The following is a 26944-nucleotide window of genomic DNA, read 5'->3' on the forward strand; positions in this document are numbered from 1 at the left end:
AGTAAACCAATGATAAGCTATATATGTGCAGCCACCAATCAGCAGCTTTCTCCCAGTAGTGAATTGCTGCTCCTACGCCTACCTACATATGCTTTAACGGGACATGAAATCCAAAACTTTTTCATGATTCAATGTTCCAATTTACTTTTGTAATCAAGTTTACTTCATTCTCTTATCTTTTTTTGAAGAAGCAGCAACGCACTCCTGGAAACTAGATGAACACATTTGTAAGCCAATGAAAATCGACATACAAGTTCAGCCACCAAACAGCAGCTAGCTCTAAGCACCTGAGCCTATCTAGATATGCTTTTCAACAAAGGATACCAAGAGAATAAAGCAAATTAGATAATAGAAGTAAATGGGAAAGTTGTTTAAAATTATATTCTCTATCTGAATCAGGAAAGAAAACATTTTGGGTTTCATGTCCCTTTAAAAAAACAAAACAAAAAAAAACGATACCAAGAGAACAAAGCAGCCGGTTCCTGTGGGAGGAGTTAGCAGCACGCGTGGTTGGTGAACGCCGGTGCTGGAGTAGCTCGAGTGAAAAACACTGCCCCAGCCGAATTGCCCGTTGCTGAAGGTCCCATACCTTCCTAGGGCGACTGCATCTGATGCTAGGTGCACACGGCTGGAACCTTGGAACAAGTTTGGTGGCTCGGATACTTGAGCCAGACGAGTAAAGCAAGGAGGAGCATAGTTCCTGATCGCTGACTGAGAGTTGCCCGCAGGAAGCCTGTAGTGGCTGGGAAATAGGATATTAGAGGCTAATCAGGTTTTAAGAGCTGAGACGCTGAGACCCTGAGCACTGCCGGAGTGTATGGGAAAGATATAATCGCTACCCACTACCGCCAGGAGGATTACTATGGCCTTATCTCTGTGGGGAATACGTGGGGCAATTTGAGTTCGTTGCCATTGGAATTGGAGCTCATATATGCAGTTACTCTAAGTAAACACCTGGAGGAGGTCTCTACTTCATTTGCTGGTCTGCTACCCCTGTTTCCCCTGTTTTCTTCTGACGGTTGGTCTCTGCATCCTGCCGTATACACTGCCCTATACACTCCACTTAAACACAGAGTAAGCCGGGAGAAAGTGTAAGTGACGGCCAAGAAGCAAGAAGTCTGCCACCGTTATTGCAAGTATATCTATTTGTTATTATGACATACCGTTCTGGCTGTGAGGGGAATTGACATATCGTTCTGGCTGTGAGGGGATTTGACTGTGTGTAAAATTACAATATCTTATGGTACTGTGAACTCCAGGCCCTCTCCCCCCTATAAGGTATTCCAACGTGGACCTGTCAAGTTACAGCCAGAAGGCATCTATATCTAATGATAGATGTTCAAGAACTTTGTGTACTAGGTTGAGGAAAAATGGATTTTAGAAAATAACAGCTTTTCACATTGATTTATCCAAGTTATGTGTACTATGGTCTTTCTCCCTGATATCATTTAACTCCAGGAGCTGAGATTGTTGTTGTTTAATATTGAATAGCAGTGTGAGGATTTTTGATATCTAGCATAAGCAACTGTCTAGCATAAGACCTGCTGAATGTATATGTGAACAAAGACCCACAAAGGAGTTGCCACCTATCAATAAATGCTATGTAAGGGTTAAAAAAAAATTTCTCTATAAGATGGGTGAAACAAAACAAAAGTGCGTTTTTTTTGCAGAAGTATAAGCAATCGAATTGTAAACAATTTAAGCACACTATACGCTTGTGGTTTTTATTATACCTGCTCCTACCTGGGTACTATCCCCTGCACGCTGTAGCAGAAAGTTATTGTGCTAGGGTTGTGCACCTAGCAAAGGTGTCCTGGATTCTCTCAAATTAAAATAGTTAAGAGTGGCATGCCACGGTGGACCAAGCTGCACTAAGTTTACTATTTTTGATACACGTTTGATACACGGTGCCAGAGCTGTTGGCCCTTTATTTGTTTTAGATAGATACACTAGACAACACAGATAGATTCCTAGTTGTCTTATACTTCACAATTTACACTATAAAGTTACACTAAGTTATTTTTTATTTTTTCATTTTTTTTTTTTTCTTCTTCACGCTATTAGAGCTGCTCGCTCTGGTTTTTCCTTTTCCCTCTTTTTTATTTTTTGATAAATAAATTTGACAACGTAGATAGATTTCCAGTTGTCACATATTGCACAATATTCACTACAAGGGTTTTGTAAATTTTGTATAGATTCATCTAGAATTCACTTAAAAAGAAAGAAAGAAAAGAGAAAGAAAGAGAAAAGAAAAGAGAGGTGGAGGTAATATTCTATGCTACATGGATAGATATATCACTAATACTAAAGCTAGTTCCCCGGCCATGCCACCCAAACAGAAAGATAGGAAGGCACGTACATCCGAAACTCAATTAGAAAATCCCAATGAAGCACTAATGCACAAAATAGATACACAACCACTTATAACTCAGATTTCTGAAATTTTTCTTCCTCAATTTGAACTACTTAAGTCACAAATGTCTAACATAATGACAGAGTTTAAACAATTTTCAAGTAGGCTGACGGAACTTGAAAACAGAGTGTCAACAAATGAGGATTTAATATATAAACAAGAGCAAAACATGGAGGATAATAATAAAACATTAAAAAAACTGCAAGATAAAATCTTTGAACTAGAAGACCGTTCACGCCGAAATAACTTGAAAATTATTGGCCTCCCGGATAACGGTGAGTTCACGGATTTGATAATCTTTGCCAGTATCACACTTCCCACAGCGCTAGGTATACTACCAAACAATCCCCCAATCTTAGTGGAAAGGGCACATAGGCTGGGCAAAGGTAGCGATGACAAAAAAGACCAAAATTATAATAGACCAGTGATGGTCAAATACTTAAATTACCAAGATAAGATAAATATATTAAGATCTTATAGGAAAATGGGAAATCTCTATATAGGTCAAACCAAAATATTAATCTTTCAAGATTATTCTAGCGAAACCACTTACAGAAGGAAAGAGTTGGCCCCGTTTTGCACCAGATTAATTAATGCAGGTTTCAAAGCTAAATTATTATACCCAGCAAGAATTGTTGTTGAAGAAGCAGAGGGCAATGTGAATATAACCAATGAGACAGAGGCAAGAGAATATTGTAAAAAAGTAAGGGCACTCTAGTCTCCTATCGGGAGAACATATCTTTTACAAGTATTAATGCTTTATGGATCTGAATGTTTTTAGCTTGTTTTTTTTTCCATTTGTCTTCCAACGCACCTTCTTGTTTTTCTCTTTTTTTATGCATCAAGAGTTGGATCATGTTATATTAGAATTTTATGCAAAGGACAAATGTACGCTCATTATATCTACTACTGATGGGAGTGTAGACGAGAAATGTGTGTTGGTTTTTTTTTTTTTTTTTTTTTTTTTTTCTTCTTTTCTCCTCTCCCCTCCCCCTCTCCTCTCTCTCTCCCCCAACCTCCACTTTAGCGGCCGGTAGTTAACTATATATAGATTATGAAGAAAATTAAGATTATTTCTTGGAACATAGGGGGAATAACATCTCCAAAAAAAAGGAAACAGATTATTAAACACTTAGCAAAGTTACGTCCAGACATTGTATTATTACAAGAGACACATTTGAAAAAATCAGAAGCAGACAAGCTTAAGTGTAATTGGGTTGGCCAAGTCATTTCTTCAGACTGTTCTAAAAGGAAAAGAGGGGTTGCGTTTTTATTCAATAAAAGTTTTGAGTATAATATATTGGAATCTCGCATAGATATAAATGATAGATGGATAATTCTCTCAATTGAAGTAGCGAAGGTCAATTATACAATGTGTAATGTATATGGCCCCAACAAGATAGACCACATTTTTTGGGAAAATCTCACTGCTAAATTGTGTCTATGCACAAATCAGAACATAATATTAGCTGGCGATCTTAACCTTACACCAAATTCCATATTAGATAGATTTTCACCTAAACAGACTTGCCCGGCACCTCAGAAATCTAAGATTTTCTCACAAGTATGTAAAAATGTAAAACTTCATGATATATGGCGCATTCAACACCCGGATAGCAAGTTATATACATGCGAGTCCAGGGTATATAGATCCTTCTCAAGGATTGACCTTTTTCTAGTTTCGAACTCCTTCCTAAGAGATGATACTGAGTCAGATATACATGACATAGTACTTTCAGACCACTCCCCCATATCGTTAGTAATAAGCGCCCAGATAGGCCAAAGAGTCATGAATAATTTTTACTTCCCAAAACATATGATAAATAATATCCCGTTCCATAATTGGCTTAAAAATAAATGGAGAGAATACAGTATTAATAATAAAGACTATATAGATAGACTGGAGGTCTTCTGGGAGGCTGCAAAAGCATTTTTGAGAGGGGAGATAAAAGCCTACATGATACTGACCAAAAAGAAATTCAAGGCACGAGAATTACAGCTGGCCAATACAGTGACTAGGGCATATCAAAAATATATAAATACCCCACTTAGAAAATATTGGAATAAATACAAGGTAGCAAGACAAAATAGAGATCTGTTCCTCTCTACTAAAATAAATAAAGAGGAGATTAGAATGAATGCACGCTATGCGGGACACTATGGGAGGTCTGCCAAACACCTCGCAAGGTTAGACAGGGCAAGGAAAAAGAATAATATAATTGAAAAAATTGGTATGGGAGATCAATGCTATACACAACCTAGTGATATTCAAAAAAATTTTCTAGATTATTTTAAAAATATATATACTGCTAAAGTGATAGACCCTCATAGTAATACACTTTTTTGGGAGAATATTTCCTGTCCTAGGGTTACGATAGAACAGGTCGCCTTAATTAATGAGCCTATCTCCATGGATGAAGTTTTAAAAGCCATAGAGGAAGCTAAACTAGGGAAAGCCCCCGGTCCAGACCAATTACCCGCGGAATTCTACCGAATACTCAAATCAGAAATTGGACCTATGTTAACATGTCTGTTTAATGAATATTATATGGACGGAAGAACAATGTCACGGTTCTTCTCGGCGTCAATCATCACCCTTATCCTCAAAAAAGATAAGAACCCATTAGACCCAGGGTCATATAGACCAATTTCTTTGCTAAATATAGATTATAAATTGCTTACCTCTATAATTGCTAATCGTTTAAAAACATCTTTACAAGAAATTATACATCCAGATCAAGCAGGTTTTATGATAAACAGATCTTCCACAAAGAATATTAGGAAAACCTATATGATCCTGGAATATTTTTGGAATAGGCGCTTGCGGGATAAAATTATACCTAAATTTGACCTTGCGATGATGATGGTTGACGCCGAGAAGGCCTTTGACTCTATAATATGGGAACATTTATTTAATGCCTTAACTAACTTCGGCTTCAGTGGTAAGCTGATGAATTTTATCCGTCTGTTATATAACTACCCGATATCAGCAATCATGATCAATAACAGCCAATCTACCTTTTTTAGGTTAGAGAGAGGGACGCGGCAGGGATGCCCCCTCTCCCCTCTCCTTTTCAATATAGCCGTGGAGCCTTTAGCAATTTATCTGAGACAAGAATTGAAAGGAATAGAATTTGGGAAGCAAAAATGTGTGTTATCATTATATGCCGATGACTTACTACTATACTTTGAAAACACCAGTGTTAATATACCTATAGCTTTGAAGTCACTACACTTATTCGGGGCTATTTCAGGGTACAAGATTAATACCTCAAAAACTGAGATTTTATGGATCTATAAAAATAAAGATAGTCTGAAGCTGCACGAATTGAAGGAAGTAGAGAGTTTTAGATACTTAGGAATCATTCTACACAGAGACCCGAATATGTGGTATGAATTGAATTATACACCGTGTTTCTTTAAGATAATTGCGAAGTTGCGTCAATGGTCTTTCTTTCCGATTTCCCTCACTGCTAAAATAATGATGATTAAAACCATTGCTTTCCCTCAAATAATTTATATAATGAATAATCTCCCACTATATGTTAAAGATCGGGACGTTAGATCTTTTTATCAGGCTTGTGCTAGATTTTTCTGGAATACTTCAAGACACATGCTTTCAATAACTAAACTTTCAGTCCTGAAAGATTCTGGGGGTCTAGCATTTCCTGATATAAAGGCTTACAATCTTGCGATCCTCGCCAGATATGGAGTAGATTGGTTGTTATCAACTAATTACCTGACAAATTTAACAATAGAAGAGAACCTTATACAACCATTTTCCCTTAAAGCATTATTACATTATCCATACTTACAATTAGCGGATAATATTAAGAAAATATACAGCATTTATAATGTGATCAAGGCCTGGCAACAACTATGTGTGCATTTCCAGATTAACTTCCGAATCTCCTCTTTTCTGCCCATCAGGGGGAATCCTGATTTTATACCTGGCCGACAATATGTGATCTATAAACGCTGGGCAGAGAAAGGTATAACTAATGTAATACAACTACTCGATGAAAGTTCCCATATAAGAACATTTGACGAGATAGTTGCTAGATATAACATATCTAATAAAGACTTCTATGCATACTTGCAAGTCCGGCACTTTATTAATAAAAAATTAAAGTCTGGTACTTGGTCAGAGAATTTTGACAAAATTGGGGACTTTATAAACATATATAAGCAGGGGAAGCGGTCAATCTCCTTATTATATAAGATACTTCTGGCCAAGCAAGGCCAATTAAATATAGAACAACTAGCAGCACATTGGTCAAAATATCTTGAAGTAAGTAATTACGATAATATCAAGAAAGGTTTTTTGTGGATAACCATGGCTCCTATACGTTCCACATGGAAAGAATCGCATTTAAAGCTCCTCAATAACACTTATATTTCACCAAAGAGGCTGGCTAAATGGAATATAGGCCATTCAGGTTGTTGTTATAAATGCTCCGGGCCGGGGGCTGACTTACTGCACTGCTTTTGGTCCTGCCCTAAAATAGGTCAATTCTGGCAGAAAATTAATTATTGGTTAAATAAACATGTATTGAATTTTCCTTTTTTCACCCCAGTTAAAATTTTCTTGCTTCATACAGAGGATCGAAATCGGGATATCATTAATACGATAATTTTATTGGTACGCAACCTAATTTTGAGAAACTGGAAGAGTAAAAAGGCCCCCTCATTTCGAGCATTCATTGAAGCACTTAAATTACAAATTATTTTCGAACAACACAATATAATTAATCCACAGAACAGACAAATCCAAAGCTTTTTTAACAACTGGCTGAGGATTATTCAAACATTCCCCATTTCTATACAATACATGTTGACTAAAAAGTTCCATAAATCGGATTATTTTGAGGGCCTTATATTAAGAGGTCTTTTTCCAAGTTCTTGGTATTAAAGAGGGTACTACAGATTCAGAGCATAGACATGCACTGAGGGGCTACGGGAGAGAGGGGTGAGAGAGGGTAGAGGTCGGGGTTTTTTTTTTTTTTTTTTTTTTCTCTCGTTTTCTGGTCCTTGAATAGGTACATTTAAGTATGTCCCGATCCTATGTTTGTTTTCCAAATTAGGTTATGTAAAGTCTGAGGGAAAAAAGGGAAGGGAAGAGGGTAAGGGGGATAAGATGGGAAAGGAAAAGGGAAAAGATTAGAGAAAATTCCCAGTAGTATATTCACAGAACCAAGAGAACCACTCCGGGCTAAACTTTAAGGTTGTATAAAGTCTACAATGTTATAATTATACCCGCTGATGTTATGCTCTCCTTTACTATCACCATTTTATGTTATATTGTATGTGGCCCTGCGTGGCGCACTAACTATAATGTGATTTACTTTTCTTTTTTTCTTGATGATGTGTATTGCTGGTTATAAATAAACTTATAAAAAAAAAAAAAAAAAAAGAGAACAAAGCAAATTCGATAAAAGGAGTAAATTAGAGAGTTTAAAACACAAAAACAGCATGCATTCAGTTTGCTAAGCACCTTTTAATTATGTTCATTTTGAATTTGGTTTTATTTTAAACAAAATAGAAATCAGCATTATTTTCTTATTAAATTAAAATAAAATTGTTGTAAGTATAAAAAAAATCCTTAAAGGGACGTGAAACCAAAGATTATCTTTCATGATTCAGATAGAGAATATAATCTTTAAAGTTTCCTATTTACTTTGTTCTTTTGCTATTCTTTGTTGAAGAGATATCTAGATAGGTAGCTTGCATGTATCTGAAGCACTGCATGACAGGAAATAGTGTTCAAGCTAATGTATATAATCGTTGCAACACTTCTGCCATATAGTACTGCAGATAAGTGCACACTCCTGAACATGCCTTCCAGCTTTTCAACAAAGGATTACAAGGAGAAAAAAAAGAAAATTTGATAATTGAAAAAAATTGGGAAGTTGTTTAAAATTGTATGCTCTATCTGAATCACAAAATAATTTTGATGGGTTTTATGTCCCTTTAAATCACAAACTCAGGTGTGGTTATGCCATGTGCGGCCACTCACAGACTGAACCAGTCGCAATACTGAGTTTAAGATAGAGATAATGAGGGTTTAGTAAGTTATTGGCTGCCTAGCTCTTCATTGGCTGGCTGGCTGTGCAACATTTGATTGGCTACACTTGAAGCGCCCAGACTTATGACATGTTCTGCTTTAAAAATGTTTTAAATGCAAGTTTGTGCCAGTTTACATTATAATTAATAATGATGCAATAAATGGGCCATAGGGACATTATAGTGAAAAATAAAATGCACGCCCAGTGCTTCAATTTTGTTTATAAGCATTTTTGCAATATACCTGTATTTTAGCCGTTTAAGGGATAGTGTATATTGTGCATGTGACATACGGAGCAACCACCCAGTAGCGGACCCACTAACAGAGGGCCCTGGGCTCCCCAAAGATATCTCAGTAGTAAGAAATAGTAATACAATGCATGAGTTTGAGGTAGGATAGATAGACCTGCAACCTGCACTAATTAAAGGGACAGTCTAGTCAAAATTAAACTTTCATGATTCAGATAGGGCATGTAATTTTAAAGAACTTTCCAATTTACTTCTATTATCTAATTTTCTCAATTCTTTAGATATCCTTTGTTGAAGAAATAGCAATGCACATGTGTGAGCCAATCACACAAGGCCTCTATGTGCAGCAACCAATCAGCAGCTACTGAGCATATCTAGATATGCTTTTCAGCAAGTGATATCAAGAGAATGAAGCAAATGAGATAATAGAAGTAAATTAGAAAGTTGTTTAAAATGACATGCTCTTTCTAAATCACGAAAGAAAAAATTTGGGTTTCATGTCCCTTTAAAGACTCCGCTGTACATTCTGTACTTGGGCCCTGTTGCCACAGCACCTGCTGTCCCCCTGCAACCACCCCTTGTGTACCCTCATTGATAGTTTGTATCTGCACAGGAATATGGCAGTGATGTGTACAGTGCCAGTCATGACCACAGATGCTATATTCTTCATTGTCTGCTCCTGGTATACGGATGCTCTGTGTGCACAGTAAATGCTGTCACTAAAACACTGAAGGGCATTAAGTAACATACATTTTACTTCTCCCTTTAGATTCAGAAGCTGTCTGAATATTGTTTGCCACTAGCACTATGTCCTGGCGACTCCTTTAAATTACTTGCTGAAGCCAGTGTGGATAACTTCAGCGAACTTGGAATTGCTTTTATGGAAGACAGGCTGCAGATGGATAATGGATTTCTTCCTCAGAAAATTACATGTAAGCTAATATAACTATTAATTACCATAACTAATAATGACCATAACTAATAATGACCATAACTAATAATGACCATAACTAATAATGACCATAACTAATAATGACCATAACTAATAATGGCTGTAACTAATAATGACCGTAACTAATAATGACTATAACTAATAACTGTAACTAATAATGACTATAACTAATAACTGTAACTAATAATGACTATAACTAATAATGACTATAAATAATGACTGTAACTAATAATGACTATAACTAATAACTGTAACTAATAATGACTATAACTAATAATGACTATAAATAATGACTAACTAATAATGACTATAACTAATGGCCATGACTAATAATGACTGTAACTAATAATGACTGTAACTAATGACTAACTAATAATGACTATAACTGACTATAACTAATAATGACTATAACTAATAACTGTAACTAATAATGACTGTAACTAATGACTAACTAATAATGACTATAACTGACTATAACTAATAATGACTATAACTAATAACTGTAACTAATAATGACTGTAACTAATGACTAACTAATAATGACTATAACTGACTATAACTAATAATGACTATAACTAATAACTGTAACTAATAATGACTGTAACTAATAATGACTATAACTAATAACTGTAACTAATAATGACTATAACTAATAACTGTAACTAATAATGACTATAACTAATAATGACTATAAATAATGACTGTAACTAATAATGACTATAACTAATGGCCATGACTAATAATGACTGTAACTAATAATGACTGTAACTAATGACTAACTAATAATGACTATAACTGACTATAACTAATAATGACTGTAAATAATAATGAATGTAACTAGTAATGACTGTAACTAGTAATGACTATAACTAATAATGACTATAAATAATAATGACTGTAACTAATAATGACTATAACTAATGACCATAACTAATAATGACTGTAACTAATTACCAACTAATAATGACTATAACTGACTAACTAATAATGACTATAACTAATAATGAATGTAACTAATGACTATAACTAATAATGATCATAATTAATAATGACTATAACTAATGACTATGACTAACTATTGACTATAACTATTGACTATAACTAATAATGAATGTAACTAATAATGATCATAACTAATAATGACTATAACTAATAATGACTATAACTAATAATGACTATAACTAATAATGACTATAACTAATAATGAATGTAATTAATGACTATAACTAATAATGACTATAACTAATAATGAATGTAATTAATGACTATAACTAATAATGACTATAACTAATAATGACTATAACTAATAATGAATGTAATTAATGACTATAACTAATAATGATCATAATTAATAATGACTATAACTAATAATGACTATAACTAATAATGATCATAATTATTAATGACTATAACTATTGACTATAACTGATAATGAATGTAACTAATAATGACATTTATTCAGGCAGTCATATCACTAAACCTTTTTAGCCAGCACCTTGTGACCTTGAAACAACACTGCACTACACCATGTTTTTTATTTATTCCCAAACACAAATGATTTTTATATCCATAAATAAAGGTTACAGCTGCTGTTCACTCTGTGTTCAGTCCCTTCGTCTGGTCACATACAGGTAGTAAAAATGCAAAAATGGATGTGTGTATGAGAGCTACTCAGTTGTCAGAATATAGACTAAACATAAAATACCACACTAATATCTCAAAAAATGTGTGGTAAAGGACTAAAGAAAATTTGGGAACAGTGGGTTAGCACTCTGCTAGAGAGCAAAACTGACTGGTGTATTAGGAATAATATAAGGCTAATTAGCTTGTTATAATTGTGAGGGATAGTGATTTATAAAGCACCTATGTAAAAAACACAGTTATATTTAGATATAAAATACAAAGTGATTTAAAATATCTACATAATCAACAAGTAAAGTGCCGGCACTGTTGAAATATAAAAATATATATGTGTATATATATAAACATATAATGTGCATAGATATTCAACACATAAGTATTAAAATCATATAGATGTGTTTGGGATGTATGTGAATCCCCAGTGTAAAAAAAAGCAGCTTCAAAAATAAAAGCCTCAGATATGGCTGTTTGTGGCAGCAGTACTTTAGCAATCATTAGTAACGAGGTGTAGCTGGAGATCGCTGTGATATGTACAGCTAAGATGTTTCTTAGGATATATTGTATCAAATTGTGTCTGAAGCTTTTAATGGAGTTGATGTTCCTGTGTGTGAGGCTAGTAGCCTCTATGCTGATGATGTCAGGAGCTGGGCCGCCATGCGGTTCCAATCAGACTCGTCTGTCAGCGTTGTAGCGATAATCCAAATGTTCGGCGTGTGCCTTAGTACGGATGAGGTTATGCTAAGGTGTCCCAAAATAGACTGGTCCTAACACTACAGTCCTTTGCCTCAGAGGGCTGAATCATTCCTGCTTTTACTCTTAGAGTAAAATGATTCAGCCCTCTGAGGCACTACCCCTCCCAATTATAACAGGTTAATTAGCCTTATATTATCCTAATGCACCAGTCAGTTTTGCTCTCTAGCAGAGCGCTAACCCACTGTTCACATACAGGTTGTACCAAGAGTGCTCAGAAGATAAACACGTATAAAATTGTTAGAACAGATCCCATGGAAGGTTGAGTGAGTGATGCATGTTTGTAAGATACAAGAACTCTTAACAGTCAGTGCTCAAAATATCCCATAAGGACAACTATGTCTGATTCCTTTTATGGAATATGTGGATTGTATTTTTGGAATAAAAACTTTTTAGGAACGTTAGCGACCAGATTAAAAGTGGAGCGTTAACAGTTGCGCGAGCAAAAATGGGTTGTATTGCAAGTTTTACCAGCACATGATCCTGATAATGGGGTTGCTTGGTTTGTGCAATTAATGTGAGGTTTTTTTAGGTGAAAAATGGTTGCTGGCCCATGAATCTGATCTCAGATGTGTTTGAGCACTGTTTGTGAATACAGCTGTCATGTTTTCAGGGTAGAATAATCTGATCTGAGGTATGTTTGTGAATACTGCTGTCATGTGTGCAGGGTAGAATAATCTGAGCTGAGGTATGTTTGTGAATACTGCTGTCATGTGTGCAGGGTAGAATAATCTGAGCTGAGGTATGTTTGTGAATACTTCTGTCATGTGTGCAGGGTAGAATAATCTGAGCTGAGGTATGTTTGTGAATACTTCTGTCATGTGTGCAGGGTAGAATAATCTGAGCTGAGGTATGTTTGTGAATACTGCTGTCATGTGTGCAGGGTAGAATAATCTGAGCTGAGGTATGTTTGTGAATACTTCTGTCATGTGTGCAGGGTAGAATAATCTGAGCTGAGGTATGTTTGTGAATACTGCTGTCATGTGTGCAGGGTAGAATAATCTGAGCTGAGGTATGTTTGTGAATACTGCCGTCATGTGTGCAGGGTAGAATAAGCTGAGCTGAGGTATGTTTGTGAATACTGCTGTCATGTGTGCAGGGTAGAAAAATCCGAGCTGAGGTATGTTTGAATACTGCTGTCCTGTGTGCAGGGTAGAATAATCTGAGCTGAGGTATGTTTGAATACTGCTGTCATGTGTGCAGGGAAGAATAATCTGAGCTGAGTTATGTTTGAATACTGCTGTCATGTGTGCAGGGTAGAATAATCTGAGCTGAGGTATGTTTGTGAATACTGCTGTCATGTGTGCAGGGTAGAATAATCTGAGGTATGTTTGGGAATACAGCTGTCATGTGTGCAGGGTAGAATAATATAAGGTATGCTTGTAAATACAGCTGTCATGTTTGCAGGGTAGAATAATCTGAGGTATGTTTGGGAATACTGCTGTCGTTTGTGCAGGGTAGAATAATCCGAGGTATGTTTGGGAATACTGCTGTCATGTGTGCAGGATAGAATAATCTGAGGTATGTTTGTGAATACTGCTGTCATGTGTGCAGGGTAGAATAATCTGAGGCATGTTTGGGAATACTGCTGTCATGTGTGCAGGGTAGAATAATCTGAGCTGAGGTATGTTTGTGAATACTGCTGTCATGTGTGCAGGGTAGAATAATCTGAGCTGAGGTATGTTTGGGAATACTGCTGTCATGTGTGCAGGGTAGAATAATCTGAGCTGAGGTATGTTTAGGAATACTGCTGTCGTGTACAGGGTAGAATAATCTGAGCTGACGTATGTTTGTGAATACTGCTGTCATGTTTGCAGGGTAGAATAATCTGAGGTATGTTTTTGAATACTGCTGTCATGTTTGCAGGATAGAATAATCCGAGGTATGTTTGGGAATACTGCTGTCATGTTTGCAGGATAGAATCATCCGAGGTATGTTTGTGAATACTGCTGTCATGTGTGCAGGGTAGAATAATCTGAGGTATGTTTGTGAATACTGCTGTCATGTGTGCAGGGTTGAATAATCCAAGGTATGTTTGTGAATACTGCTGTCATGTGTGCAGGGTAGAATAATCCGAGGTATGTTTGGGAATACTGCTGTCATGTGTGCAGGGTAGAATAATCTGAGCTGAGGTATGTTTGTGAATACTGCTGTCATGTGTGCAGGGTAGAATAATTTGAGCTGAGGTATGTTTAGGAATACTGCTGTCATGTGTGCAGGGTAGAATAATCTGAGCTGAGGTATGTTTGTGAATACTGCTGTCATGTGTGCAGGGTAGAATAATCTGAGCTGAGGTATGTTTGTGAATACTGCTGTCATGTGTGCAGGGTAGAATAATCTGAGCTGAGGTATGTTTGGGAATACTGCTGTCGTGTGCAGGATAGAATAATCTAATATGATGTATGTTTGTGAATACTGCTGTCATGTGTGCAGGGTAGAATAATCTGACCTGAGGTATGTTTAGGAATACAGCTGGGTAGAATCATTTTAGTTGAGGTATGTTTGGGAATACTGCTGTCCTAATCTGCTGTCATGTGCAGGATAGAATAATCTAGAATAATCTAATCTGAGGTATGTTTGTGAATACTGCTGTCATGTGTGCAGGGTAGAATAATCTGATCTGAGGTATGTTAGGAATACAGCTGTCATGTTTGCAGGGTAGAATAATCTGATCTGAAGTATGTTTGGCAATACTGCTGTCATGTGGGCAGGATAGAATAATCTGAGGTATGTTTGTGAATACTGCTGTCATGTGTGCAGGGTAGAATAATCTGAGGTATGTTTGAGAATACAGCTGTCATGTGTGCAGGGTAGAATAATCTAAGGTATGTTTGTGAATACTGCTGTCATGTTTGCAGGGTAGAATCATCTGAATTGAGGTATGTTTGTGAATACTGCTGTCATGTTTGCAGGATAGAATAATCTGAGGTATGTTTGTGAATACAGCTGTCATGTGTGCAGGGTAGAATAATCTGAGCTGAAGTATGCTTGGGAATACAGCTGTCATGTTTGCAGGGTAGAATAATCTGAGCTGAGGTATGTTTGGGAATACTGCTCTCATGTTTGCAGGGTAGAATAAACTGAGGTAGATTTAGGAATACAGCTGTTATGTTTTCAGGGTAGAATAATCTGAGCTGAGGTATGTTTGTGAATACTGCTGTCATATGTGCAGGGTAGAATAATCTGAGCTGAGGTATGTTTGTGAATACTGCTGTCATGTGTGCAGGGTAGAATAATTTGAGCTGAGGTATGTTTAGGAATACTGCTGTCATGTGTGCAGGGTAGAATAATCTGAGCTGAGGTATGTTTGTGAATACTGCTGTCATGTGTGCAGGGTAGAATAATCTGAGCTGAGGTATGTTTGGGAATACTGCTGTCGTGTGCAGGATAGAATAATCTAATATGATGTATGTTTGTGAATACTGCTGTCATGTGTGCAGGGTAGAATAATCTGACCTGAGGTATGTTTAGGAATACAGCTGTCATGTTTGCAGGGTAGAATCATTTTAGTTGAGGTATGTTTGGGAATACTGCTGTCCTAATCTGCTGTCATGTGCAGGATAGAATAATCTAATCTGAGGTATGTTTGTGAATACTGCTGTCATGTGTGCAGGGTAGAATAATCTGATCTGAGGTATGTTAGGAATACAGCTGTCATGTTTGCAGGGTAGAATAATCTGATCTGAAGTATGTTTGGCAATACTGCTGTCATGTGTGTAGGGTAGAATAATCTGAGCTGAGGTATGTTTGAGAATACAGCTGTCATGTGTGCAGGGTAGAATAATCTAAGGTATGTTTGTGAATACTGCTGTCATGTTTGCAGGGTAGAATCATCTGAACTGAGGTATGTTTGTGAATACTGCTGTCATGTTTGCAGGATAGAATAATCTGAGGTATGTTTGTGAATACAGCTGTCATGTGTGCAGGGTAGAATAATCTGAGCTGAAGTATGTTTGGGAATACAGCTGTCATGTTTGCAGGGTAGAATAATCTGAGCTGAGGTATGTTTGTGGATACTGCTGTCATGTGTGCAGGGTAGAATAATCTGAGCTGAGGTATGTTTGTGAATACTGCTGTCATGTGTGCAGGGTAGAATAATCTGAGGTATGTTTGTGAATACTGCTGTCATATGTGCAGGGTAGAATAATTTGAGCTGAGGTATGTTTAGGAATACTGCTGTCATGTTTGCAGGGTAGAATCATTTTAGTTGAGGTATGTTTGGGAAAACTGCTGTCATGTGTGCAGGGTAGAATAATCTGAGGTATGATTAGGAATACAGCTGTCATGTTTGCAGGGTAGAATAATCTAATCTGAGGTATATTTGGGAATACTGCTGTCATGTTTACAGGGTAGAATAATCTGATCTAAGGTATGTTTGGGAATACTGCTGTCATGTTTGCAGGGTATAATAATCTGATCTGAAGTATGTTTGGGAATACTGCTGTTATGTTTGCAGGGTAGAATAATCTGAGCTGAGATATGTTTGGGAATACGGCTGTCATGTGTGCAGGGTAGAATAATCTGAGGTACGTTTGGGAACACTGCTGTCATATTTGCAGGGTAGAATAATCTGAGGTATGTTTGTGAATACTGCTGTCATGTGTTCAGGGTAGAATAATCTGAGCTGAGGTATGTTTGTGAATACTGCTGTCATGTGTTCAGGGTAGAATAATCTGAGCTGAGGTATGTTTGGGAATACTGCTGTCATGTGTGCAGGGTAGAATAATCTTAGCTGAGGTATGTTTGTGAATACTGCTGTCATGTTTGCAGGGTAGAATAATCTGAGGTAGGTTTAGGAATACAGCTGTTATCTTTTCAGGGTAGAATAATCTGATCTGAGGTATGTTTGGGACTACTGCTGTCATGTTTACAGGTTAGAATAATCTTATCTGAGGTATGTTTGGGAATACTGCTCTCATGTTTGCAGGGTAGAATAAACTGAGGTAGGTTTAGGAATACAGCTGTTATGTTTTCAGGGTAGAATAATCTGAGCTGAGGTATGTTTGGGAATACAGCTGTCATGTTTGCAGGGTAGAATAAATCTGAGCTGAGGTATGTTTAGGATAACAGCTGTCATGTTTGCAGGGTAGAATAATCTGAGCTGAGGTATGTTTGGGAATACTGCTGTCATGTTTGTAGGGTATAATAATCTGAGCTAAAGTATGTTTGGGAATACAGCTGTCATGTTTGTAGGGTAGAATAATCTGTGGTATGTTTGGGAATACAGCTGTCATGTTTGTAGGGTAGAATAATCTGTGGTATGTTTGGGAATACAGCTGTCATGTTTGTAGGGTAGAATAATCTGAGGTATGTTTGGGAATACAGCTGTCATGTTTGTAGGGTAGAATAATCTGAGGTATGTTTGGGAATACAGCTGTCATGTTTGTAGGGTAGAATAATCTGAGGTATGTTTGGGAATACAGCTGTCATGTTTGTAGGGTAGAATAATCTGAGGTATGTTTGGGAATACAGTTGTCATGTTTGCAGGGTTGAGTAATCTGAGCTGAGGTATGTTTGGGAATACTGTTGTCATGTTTGTAGGGTAGAATAATGTGAGGTGTGTTTGTTAATAGTGCTGTCATGTTTGCAGGGTAGAATAATGTGAGGTGTGTTTGTTAATAGTGCTGTCATGTTTGCAGGGTAGAATAATCTGATCTGAGGTATGTTTGGGAATACAGCTGTCATGTTTGCAGGGTAGAATAATCTTAGCTGAGGCATGGCAGATGGCGTACATGAATTACTGGGGTGTTACATCTCATATGAAGTCTGGGGATACAGCTGGTATAAAAGGTTGTGTGGCAAAAATACATGTGGTTTGAGGTTGGATATTTGCTGTAATGAAGATGTTGCAGTGATGCCTATCTTGTCTGGGCCTATCTGATAACTGTAAATTAAATATTTATTCTGCATAAACATATTTGAGGGTGAACATTTTTTTTAACCATTTCTGTGAGGGGATACCTCATGGGAATGTATCGGAAATTCAGAATGGTAATACATGAGTAAGATGTTCTTAGGTAGAAAAAATGGATGGAGATTATAGGGCAGAGTAGTGAGGTTAAGGAAAGAAAGGAGCCGATAAAAGGGGAAAAAAGTTCTGAAATGTAACCGGACAGGGGATTAGAATGCAGATGTACTGGGCATATGTACATACACCCTGTGCACAGTGAAATCTATAACTGCAACATAATGGTTTCTGGGAGCATGTTTTGCTGATACAAATTGTTCTGCAAAATGCTTCTATTCAGAATTGAAATGCCCATATGGATTTATGTCCCTTTAAGTTAAAGATAGAAGTCAAAATAAAACTTTTAGGATTCAGATAGAGCTTGTAATTTAAATAACTTTCCAGTTTACTATAATCTTATTTATGTACAACGGTAGTCAGAGGCGCACTAGTACTATCCCTTGGGCTCTTCAGTAACAGCACAGTAGGAGAGCAGGCTTTTGGCAAGAATCTCCAGATGCTGGGGGCGGCGTACTCGTCAATAGCGCCAGAACACAATACAGACCACAGTAGCCCCCGCACTCAGAGAAGAGCAGCCGAACATCTGATAAGATACAAGTCAATTTATTGAAAACAACGTTAAAAACATAGATTCAAATAATGAGCGTAACAGGTGAGCTGCTAGCAGGTAAACAGAGGCTCCGCGGCATATGTGTTTTGTGTGGTTGCGCACTTGTTCACTGCCTTGTGGAGTCTTACATCTCTGTGCTATTTAAGCATAATTTCTTAAAGAGACATACATCAACAAAAGAAGACAAATATATAAATAGATACCCGCTATATGCATATTTAAAAACGTAACAGGACTATACTGATAATGGAAGATGATTAGAATGTATACGATAAGACCTTTTTAATAACATGATTATACCTTTGTATGGTTCTAATCAATACATATGAGTTCATACAAAATGATCTACATCCGTTCTGGTGTTAAGACCTTTAGGGAGACTTGTTTGCAAAGAGAATATCTAAAACACTTCTCTTACACTTAAAGGGCCATGATACCCAAATGTTGAAACACCTGAAAGTGCTGCAGCATAGCTGTAAAAAGCTGACAGGGAAATATCACCTGAACATCTCTATGTAAAAAAGAAAGATATTTTACCTCAAAATGTCCTAAGTATTCACACCCCATTGTAAAGGACTTTAAGCAGCAAATCAGTATATCTGACCCGGGACAGGCAAGGGAGTGAGCCTTGTGCACACTCATCTTATTTCCCTATTCAGCTTAAGGGAGTTTACAATGAAATCTCATGAGAGTTAAGTGAAGTCTCATGAGATCACAGTAAAAGAGTCCATGACCTCAGTACTGCTGATGCTGATTGGCTGCTGTTCATTTCTTTCTTTTTATTTTTTATTTTTTACCTGCAGCTGGACCGCAGATAAAATATAGCTTTTTACATAAAACTTACTCTGGTGAGCTGAGGAAGTTGTGAGGTAAAATATCTTCCTTTTTTACATAGAGATGCTCAGGTGATATTTTCCTGTCAGCTTTTTACAGTTATGCTGCATCACTTTCAAGTGATTTAGCATATGAGTATTATGTCCCTTTAATTTACTTTCTCAGTCTCCCCCTCGTCTCAACACTGGAATGTGATCAATTGCCTACACTGAAAGCATACTTGAGTCTGAGTTGTGTAAATCCCTAAAATGACAAGCTATTGGTGTACTACTTTCGGGATCATTAATCAATCTCAAATGCTTCAGAAAGCACCCCTGAGGGGTCTTTTGGTTTTGCGTACGTACTGATGGGAACAAACTTTGCACGTTAATAAATAAACCACTTGAGTGGTATTGCAATTTATGTTGAATTTGATGTAGTGTTCCTTAGAAGTAGATGTTGAGGTGAACACACTACCTTCCACCACATAATCATAGGTTTTGCATATACGGTGTCTACGCTTAAAAAAGCCTTTTCTACCTGCTAACCATGTTTGTTTGTTAATGTTAGGTAACAAGGAAGAGGATACATCATTGCTAATTGTTTTACCTCTTTTCGATGCAAAATTGCATCCCTCTTTCACTACTTCTTTTAAGATAGGATCTGAGTACAGAATAGGTATACACTCCCTAATGATATTGCACATTTTATTATACTGTTGGCTTTACGTTGTATTAAATATGGGCTTCTTTTCTATGTTTTGAGACTTGTGCCTTTTGGCAAGTAACTCCTCCCTCGAGATCTGATTTACTTGATGATGTGCTGCATGTAAAGCTCTCTCATTATAGCCTCTTTCTACTAACTTTCTGGTTAATTCAGCTGCATTTTTATTATAGCTTTCTTCATGTTTACAAATCCTTTTCACCCTCATATACTGTCCTTTAGGGATCGCTTTGATAGTACACTGCTCAAAAAAATAAAGGGAACACTTAAACAACACAATGTAACTCCAAGTCAATCACACTTCTGTGAAATCAAACTGTCCACTTAGGAAGCAACACTGAGTGACAATCAATGTCACATGCTGTTGTGCAAATGGGATAGACAACAGGTGGAAATTATAGGCAATTAGCAAGACACCCCCAATAAAGGAGTAGTTCTGCAGGTGGTGACCACAGACCACTTCTCAGTTCCTATGCTTTCTGGCTGATGTTTTGGTCACTTATGAATGCTGGCTGTGCTTTCACTCTAGTGGTAGCATGAGATGGAGTCTACAACCCACACATGTGGCTCAGGTAGTGCAGCTCATCCAGGATGGCACATCAATACGAGCTGTGGCAAGAAGGATTGCTGTGTCTGTCAGCGTAGTGTCCAGAGCATGGAGGCGCTACCAGGAGACAGGCCAGTACATCAGGAGACGTGGAGGAGGCCATAGGAGGGCAACAACCCAGCAGCAGGACCGCTACCTCCGCCTTTGTGCAAGGAGGAACAGAAGGAGCACTGCCAGAGGCCTGCAAAATTACCTCAAGCAGGCCACAAATGTGCATGTGTCTGCTCAAACAGCCAGAAACAGACTCCATGAGGGGGGTATGAGGGCCCGACGTCCACAGGTGGGGGTTGTGCTTACAGCCCAACACCGTGCAAGACGTTTGGCATTTGCCAGAGAACACCAAGATTGGCAAATTCGCCACTGGCGCCCTGTGCTCTTCACAGATGAAAGCAGGTGCACACTGAGCATATTTGACAGACGTGACAGTCTGGAGATGCCGTGGAAAACGTTCTGCTGCCTGCAACATCCTCCAGCATGGCCGGTTTGGCAGTGGGTCAGTAATGGTGTGGGGTGGCATTTCTTTGAGGGGCCGAACAGCCCTCCATGTGCTCTCCAGAGGTAGCCTGACTGCCATTAGGTATCGAGATGAGATCCTCAGACCCCTTGTGAGACCATATGCTGGTGCAGTTGGCCCTGGGTTCCTCCTAATGCAAGACAATGCTAGACCTCATGTGGCTGGAGTGTGTCAGCAGTTCCTGCAAGACGAAGGCATTGATGCTATGGACTGGCCCACCCGTTCCCCAGACCTGAATCCAATTGAGCACATCTGGGACATCATGTCTCGCTCCATCCACCAACTTCACGTTGCACCACAGACTGTCCAGGAGTTGGTGGATGCTTTAGTCCAGGTCTGGGAGGAGATCCCTCAGGAGACCATCCGCCACCTCATCAGGAGCATGCACAGGCGTTGTAGGGAGGTCATACAGGCACGTGGAGGCCACACACACTACTGAGCCTCATTTTGACTTGTTTTAAGGACATTACATCAAAGTTGGATCCGCCTGTAGTGTGTTTTTCCACTTTAATTTTGAGTGTGACTCCAAATCCAGACCTCCATGGGTTAAAAAATTTTTATTTCCATTTTTTAATTTTTGTGTGATTTTGTTGTCAGCACATTCAACTATGTAAAGAACAAAGTATTTAATTAGAATATTTAATTCATTCAGATCTAGGATGTGTTATTTTAGTGTTCCCTTTATTTTTTTGAGCAGTGTATGATTTGGATGACATAAATTAGATCTTAAAATTGTATTGCCAGCACTCGGCTTTGAATAAAGTGTGGTTATCTATTAATTTAAAATATCTCTACTTTCTACTAAATATAATATACTAAATCTCTATGGTGGTACCACTAAAACCAACACAGATAAATTGTGAAATAAACTCTATGAGGGGTCCTCCATTATTTGTCAAACAGTTTATTTAGGAATCAAGATATGTTAATAATAAGATAAATATTTACAGGTATATATATATATATATATATATATATATATATATATATATATATATAAAAATCTATTTTACAGATTAACAGTCCAAAATTTAATTAATACAGGGCAACTCTTCTACACTAACCCCAATTGTGCAATACTGCTACACAGAATATTATCCCAGAAATACTTAGCCAGATTCTCTGTGTCCAACACCATCCATCTTTTAGCAGGAGCAGGATAAAATAGAGAGACAGAGGCTCTGGTGTTACATTATTTTATAACCCAATTCAAAAGGGAGTGGCTTATCAAATGCCACTCAAAAAGACCAATGGGAGTGTCTATAGTTCAGAGAGAAAGGTGTACCTGGGGGAAGGGATCCCAATAACAGCTAAGTGAATATTCCAGTGATAAAATGTCACCACATTCCCTCACTTTTTCTTCTCCTATGTTGCCCCATTTTCTAGTTATACCCACTAGTACAGAAGAACACAGTGGGAGCGAAAACCTTACAGGAGAAATTCTCCCACCATCCCTTCGGAATCATTCCCTCGGCGATATGAGCTCTTCTGTACTTTCCTAGGACTGTCAATTCCTAATCTAACTTTATACAATTCATTAGAAAAATTAATTTAAAATTATACATAGAAACACAAAATCCTATGCTAAACCCCATTAGCAACATTTATACAATGGTCTTAAATATTGGGAAAAGTTCATGTATGAGTGTGTGAGTGTGGGTACACTAGATGGGTATGCGTGTAGTAAAATCTTTATTAAGAAAGTGTGAATTGTGTCTGTAAAACAAAAGTTATAATGGTTCACTGAAGTTCTTTGTTGTCATCTTTTGGCATCTGGTCCTTGCTTTTGGCATCTGGTCCTTGCTTTTGCTTTACCAAATCTCTCTCTTTGAACCACTTTGTTTTTTCCAAGACCCTCAAAGGAATGAAAAAAAGATTAAAAACAGGCATATATTTACTTCACACTACAACACTCCATCTGCAGTAGAAACCACATTCACAGTTATTAACTTCAAGTTGGAAAGTGCCTCTGTTATTGCATCATCCCACTCGCACCCTTACTTAACTTATGTTGCTTGATTTATATGATTATTTACCCCTTTATGCTATATATATATATATATATATATATATATATATATATATATATATAAATTATTTTGGCCTAATGCACCATTTTACATCTCCATTGTGATACATTATACTTATTTAATTTGTCCAACGCCACCATCATAGCTTCATGGTAAGATCAGTCCTGAAGACACCTGAAAAACAACAATCTATAATATGTGTTATTGGGGAAAAACTGGAAGGAAAGGTGAGAAGCCTTCTATCTTCATTGGTTTTCTTCCTGCAAGATAAGACTTCAGACAGTTTACATAGAAATGGTATTGCATGTGGCCTCCCAAAACTAATCACAATGGAGGTATCTGTTATTGTTTTTTAGAAAGAGAATGCATCAATTAACTATACATTCTTAATATTGGCATTTAAAACTTAATAATGAAAAACACTTAAAATTATTAATTGAACTTAAAACTAAAGTACACATTACACGATACAAATGTACTGCAAACAAATATGCTTATAAAAAAAATGAATGATTTAATTTGAGCCCTCCAGCTCTGTCAGTTGCTTCTTTAGAAACCCAATTTGATCTCTCATTCTCCTGTTTTTTTGTTTGAGTTCCCAATAACTTAAGTTGGCCTTATTGTTTATCTCATTTGACCTCAGCCTCCAATTTTCTCCTCTGTTAATATCACCATTTAAATTCCTGTCTCTCCAGTTTTCTGTATTTGATGCTCTACTATTCTGATATCCACAAACATTCCTTCTATTACCCCTCTCTGATTCCTGCCTGTGAATATTCAGATTATTCTCCATTGACTGCTTCACTGCAGAATTTGCCTTAATGGTGTATGGGTGATAATTCCACCACTTCTCAGCTCTAGTGAGCACCATATGTAGGTTTGTGGAGTTTGGATCATACAGCTTTACAAACTCCTGACATTTTCTGGGGAGAGCTTCAAGTACCCTCTGTATGTGAGCTGGTGACCCCCAGACCATTTGGGTCTGTGGCTGGCGCAGCACACACCAAAATAAAACTCTTTTTGCTACTTCAAATGGCCCATCTAGTGGTCTCATGGTAATTTCACTAATCTCTTTCTCTAGACTAGTAAAATTGAAAAAGGTTTTAGCTATCCTGCCAGCCTGATCACATATACTTGAATTAAATCCTAATAACCTGTTGGCATAGGGGCCCATGGCATCTTGAAGCAATTCGGTCCATTCCGGCATGCTCATACCTAATTTTATGGCTTTTTCAGTTGCCTTGTGAAACCAATGTGAAAAGTTATTAAAGCTGTTTGTGGGGATTGTGCCCCACCATTTCTTAAAAATGTCTTTATCTGCTACAGTCATTGGCCTAGTCTGATTTGAAAAACCTGTAGGAACTTTCAGGTTGCTAAAATTCTCAGAAATTATGACAGGGGCAATTGGAACAGAACTTGGGTTTTTAGTGGGGCCCATTTGCATTTTATCTTGTTTTACTAATTGTTTTGGCTCTTTCCTTTGTGGCAGTAAGTTATCATTATCTGCATTGTTCCCAGAAATATCACTAATGATTTTTTCTTTTTGTTCAATTTTCATCTGTAACTCAGTAATTTTGTTTGAGTATTCGTTACTGATGTGTTCTGTTAATTTTAATTTACGTTGTAATTTACTGATCTGTATGGTGTTAGTTAAAGCAGAAAGCTTAATACAATCTCTGTCAGTCTGTGTGTTATCTAACTTTAATTTAAGGTCTTTATTTTGCTCTGAAAGTTCTCCAATAATGTCCGTTAATCTCTTTATAGTTGAAATCACTGCCTGCGCTATCATACATTTTCTTTTATTATTATTCATCTTTTTAAGACTTAATACCTGTGTTAGTATATCTAAAACACTTTCACACTTGTTGTTTTTAGCTTCTGGGATGAGGAATGGATCATTATATTCATGAATGTAATTGTTAAAGTAATCACAGATTTCCTGTGAAATATAGTTTTTTCCAGACATTTTTAACAGATAGCCGTTAGAACTAAAATAATAAAAAAAAATATTTATATATATATATATATATATATATATATATATATATATATATATATATATATATATATATATATATATATATACTAGAATAGTGTGTCTCTCACAGCATAGTAGTTTTTTTTTTTTTTTTAAAATGTTAACACAGGATGTACAAGATACCATTGAGATGCTAATTTTACACAACAAAGGACATAGCAGTTAAGCCATGTAGAAATGGTAGTAATTAGATCTGTTTATAAGCAGGTCAGCATTCCAGCAGAGGTGGTAATATAGTTAAATTTAGTTTTTCTAACCACTGCTCATTATTCTTTATTTTAAATCTGGGGAACAGACTATTGTGTGTCTCTCACAGCATAGTTTGCCAGACTATTTTAACTGCCCCAAATGCAAGGAATTATAATCTCTATAGGGCAATGAAACACCAGACTAAACAGAAATTAAGCAGAACAAAATTAAAAAATTAAATATTGTTCTCTTTTAAAAGGTGTGAACCATCAATAATACTAACCTAAATAAAATAAATGAACAAAGCAAAGCAAGGAATCCTTTTTACTGATATTTTCCCAAATTGAGGAAAAATTATAAAAATATTTTAAGTACAGGAAGATTCTATAGAACTTCTAAATGCTAATTTCAACTGTAGTTTTGGTTCCAGGATCTGCTCCAAACACAGGAAATGCAAATTTTTAACTTTGTTACCCAAAACAAAGCTTAATTAAACTGTAATTTCTTAACTTTAAATTCTACACAATTTCCCATACAATTCAGAATTAAATTTATGTATAGGGCAAGCTACAGCTCTGGGTGTAACACATTCACAGAAATGAATCCTTTGTAAAAAGAAATGTCTCTAAAATTCATTAGAAAACTGATAGAAAACGGGCTCAACAATAAAAGTATCCAGTTTCCAAAAACAAGAAAAATACAAGAGTTAAAGGGACAGTCTAGTATAATCAACTTCCCAATTTACTTCCATCATCAAACCTGCTTTTTTTCTTGGTATTCTAAGCCGAAGCCAAACATAGGTAGGCTCACATGCCGATTTCTAAGCCTTTTAGGGTTGCCTCTTATCACATGCTTTTTTTTAAAATCTCTTTTCAACACAAAGAGACAGAAAGTACACATTGGCCATATAGATAACAATGTGGGGGTTATTTAAGATTTAGTAAGCTACAAACAGCAGGCCTACCAACAAATTTATACAGACCAGAAATACAGGTTTTTTAAAGCCATGCTTTTCTTGAGAAACATACAACAGGCCTTTGAAACCAACCACTATTTGCGCTTTTTAAATAAAGTACTACATACAAAACCTTTGCTATAAAACACCAAATCTACATTTACTGCAGTTAAATTTAAAATAAATCAACATTCATTTGATTCCTGCAAAACTAAATGGCATATGGATTCGTCTACAACTTCATGGCCGCCAAAATGTGGTTATCTATTAATTTAAAAAATCTCTACTTTCTACTAAATATAATATACTAAATCTCTTTGGTGGTACCACTAAAACCAACACAGTTAAATTGTGAAATAAACTCTATGAGGGGTCTCCATTATTTGTCAAACAGTTTATTTAGGAATCAATATTTGTTAATAATAAGAT

The 26944-nt window shown here is 36.7% G+C and overlaps 1 protein-coding gene across 1 annotated transcript in view; it reads left to right on the forward strand.

Moving 5' to 3' along the window:
- HLCS (holocarboxylase synthetase) overlaps window positions 1-26944 on the forward strand; it is a 507705-nt gene that overhangs the window by 38667 nt on the left and 442094 nt on the right. The window contains exon 4 of the mRNA XM_053705942.1: window positions 9495-9657. Coding sequence (XP_053561917.1) covers window positions 9495-9657 — 163 coding nt within the window. The remainder of the gene's footprint in view (window positions 1-9494; window positions 9658-26944) is intronic.

This window comes from Bombina bombina, chromosome 3, assembly GCF_027579735.1.
Source record: "Bombina bombina isolate aBomBom1 chromosome 3, aBomBom1.pri, whole genome shotgun sequence".
NCBI lineage: Eukaryota > Metazoa > Chordata > Amphibia > Anura > Bombinatoridae > Bombina > Bombina bombina.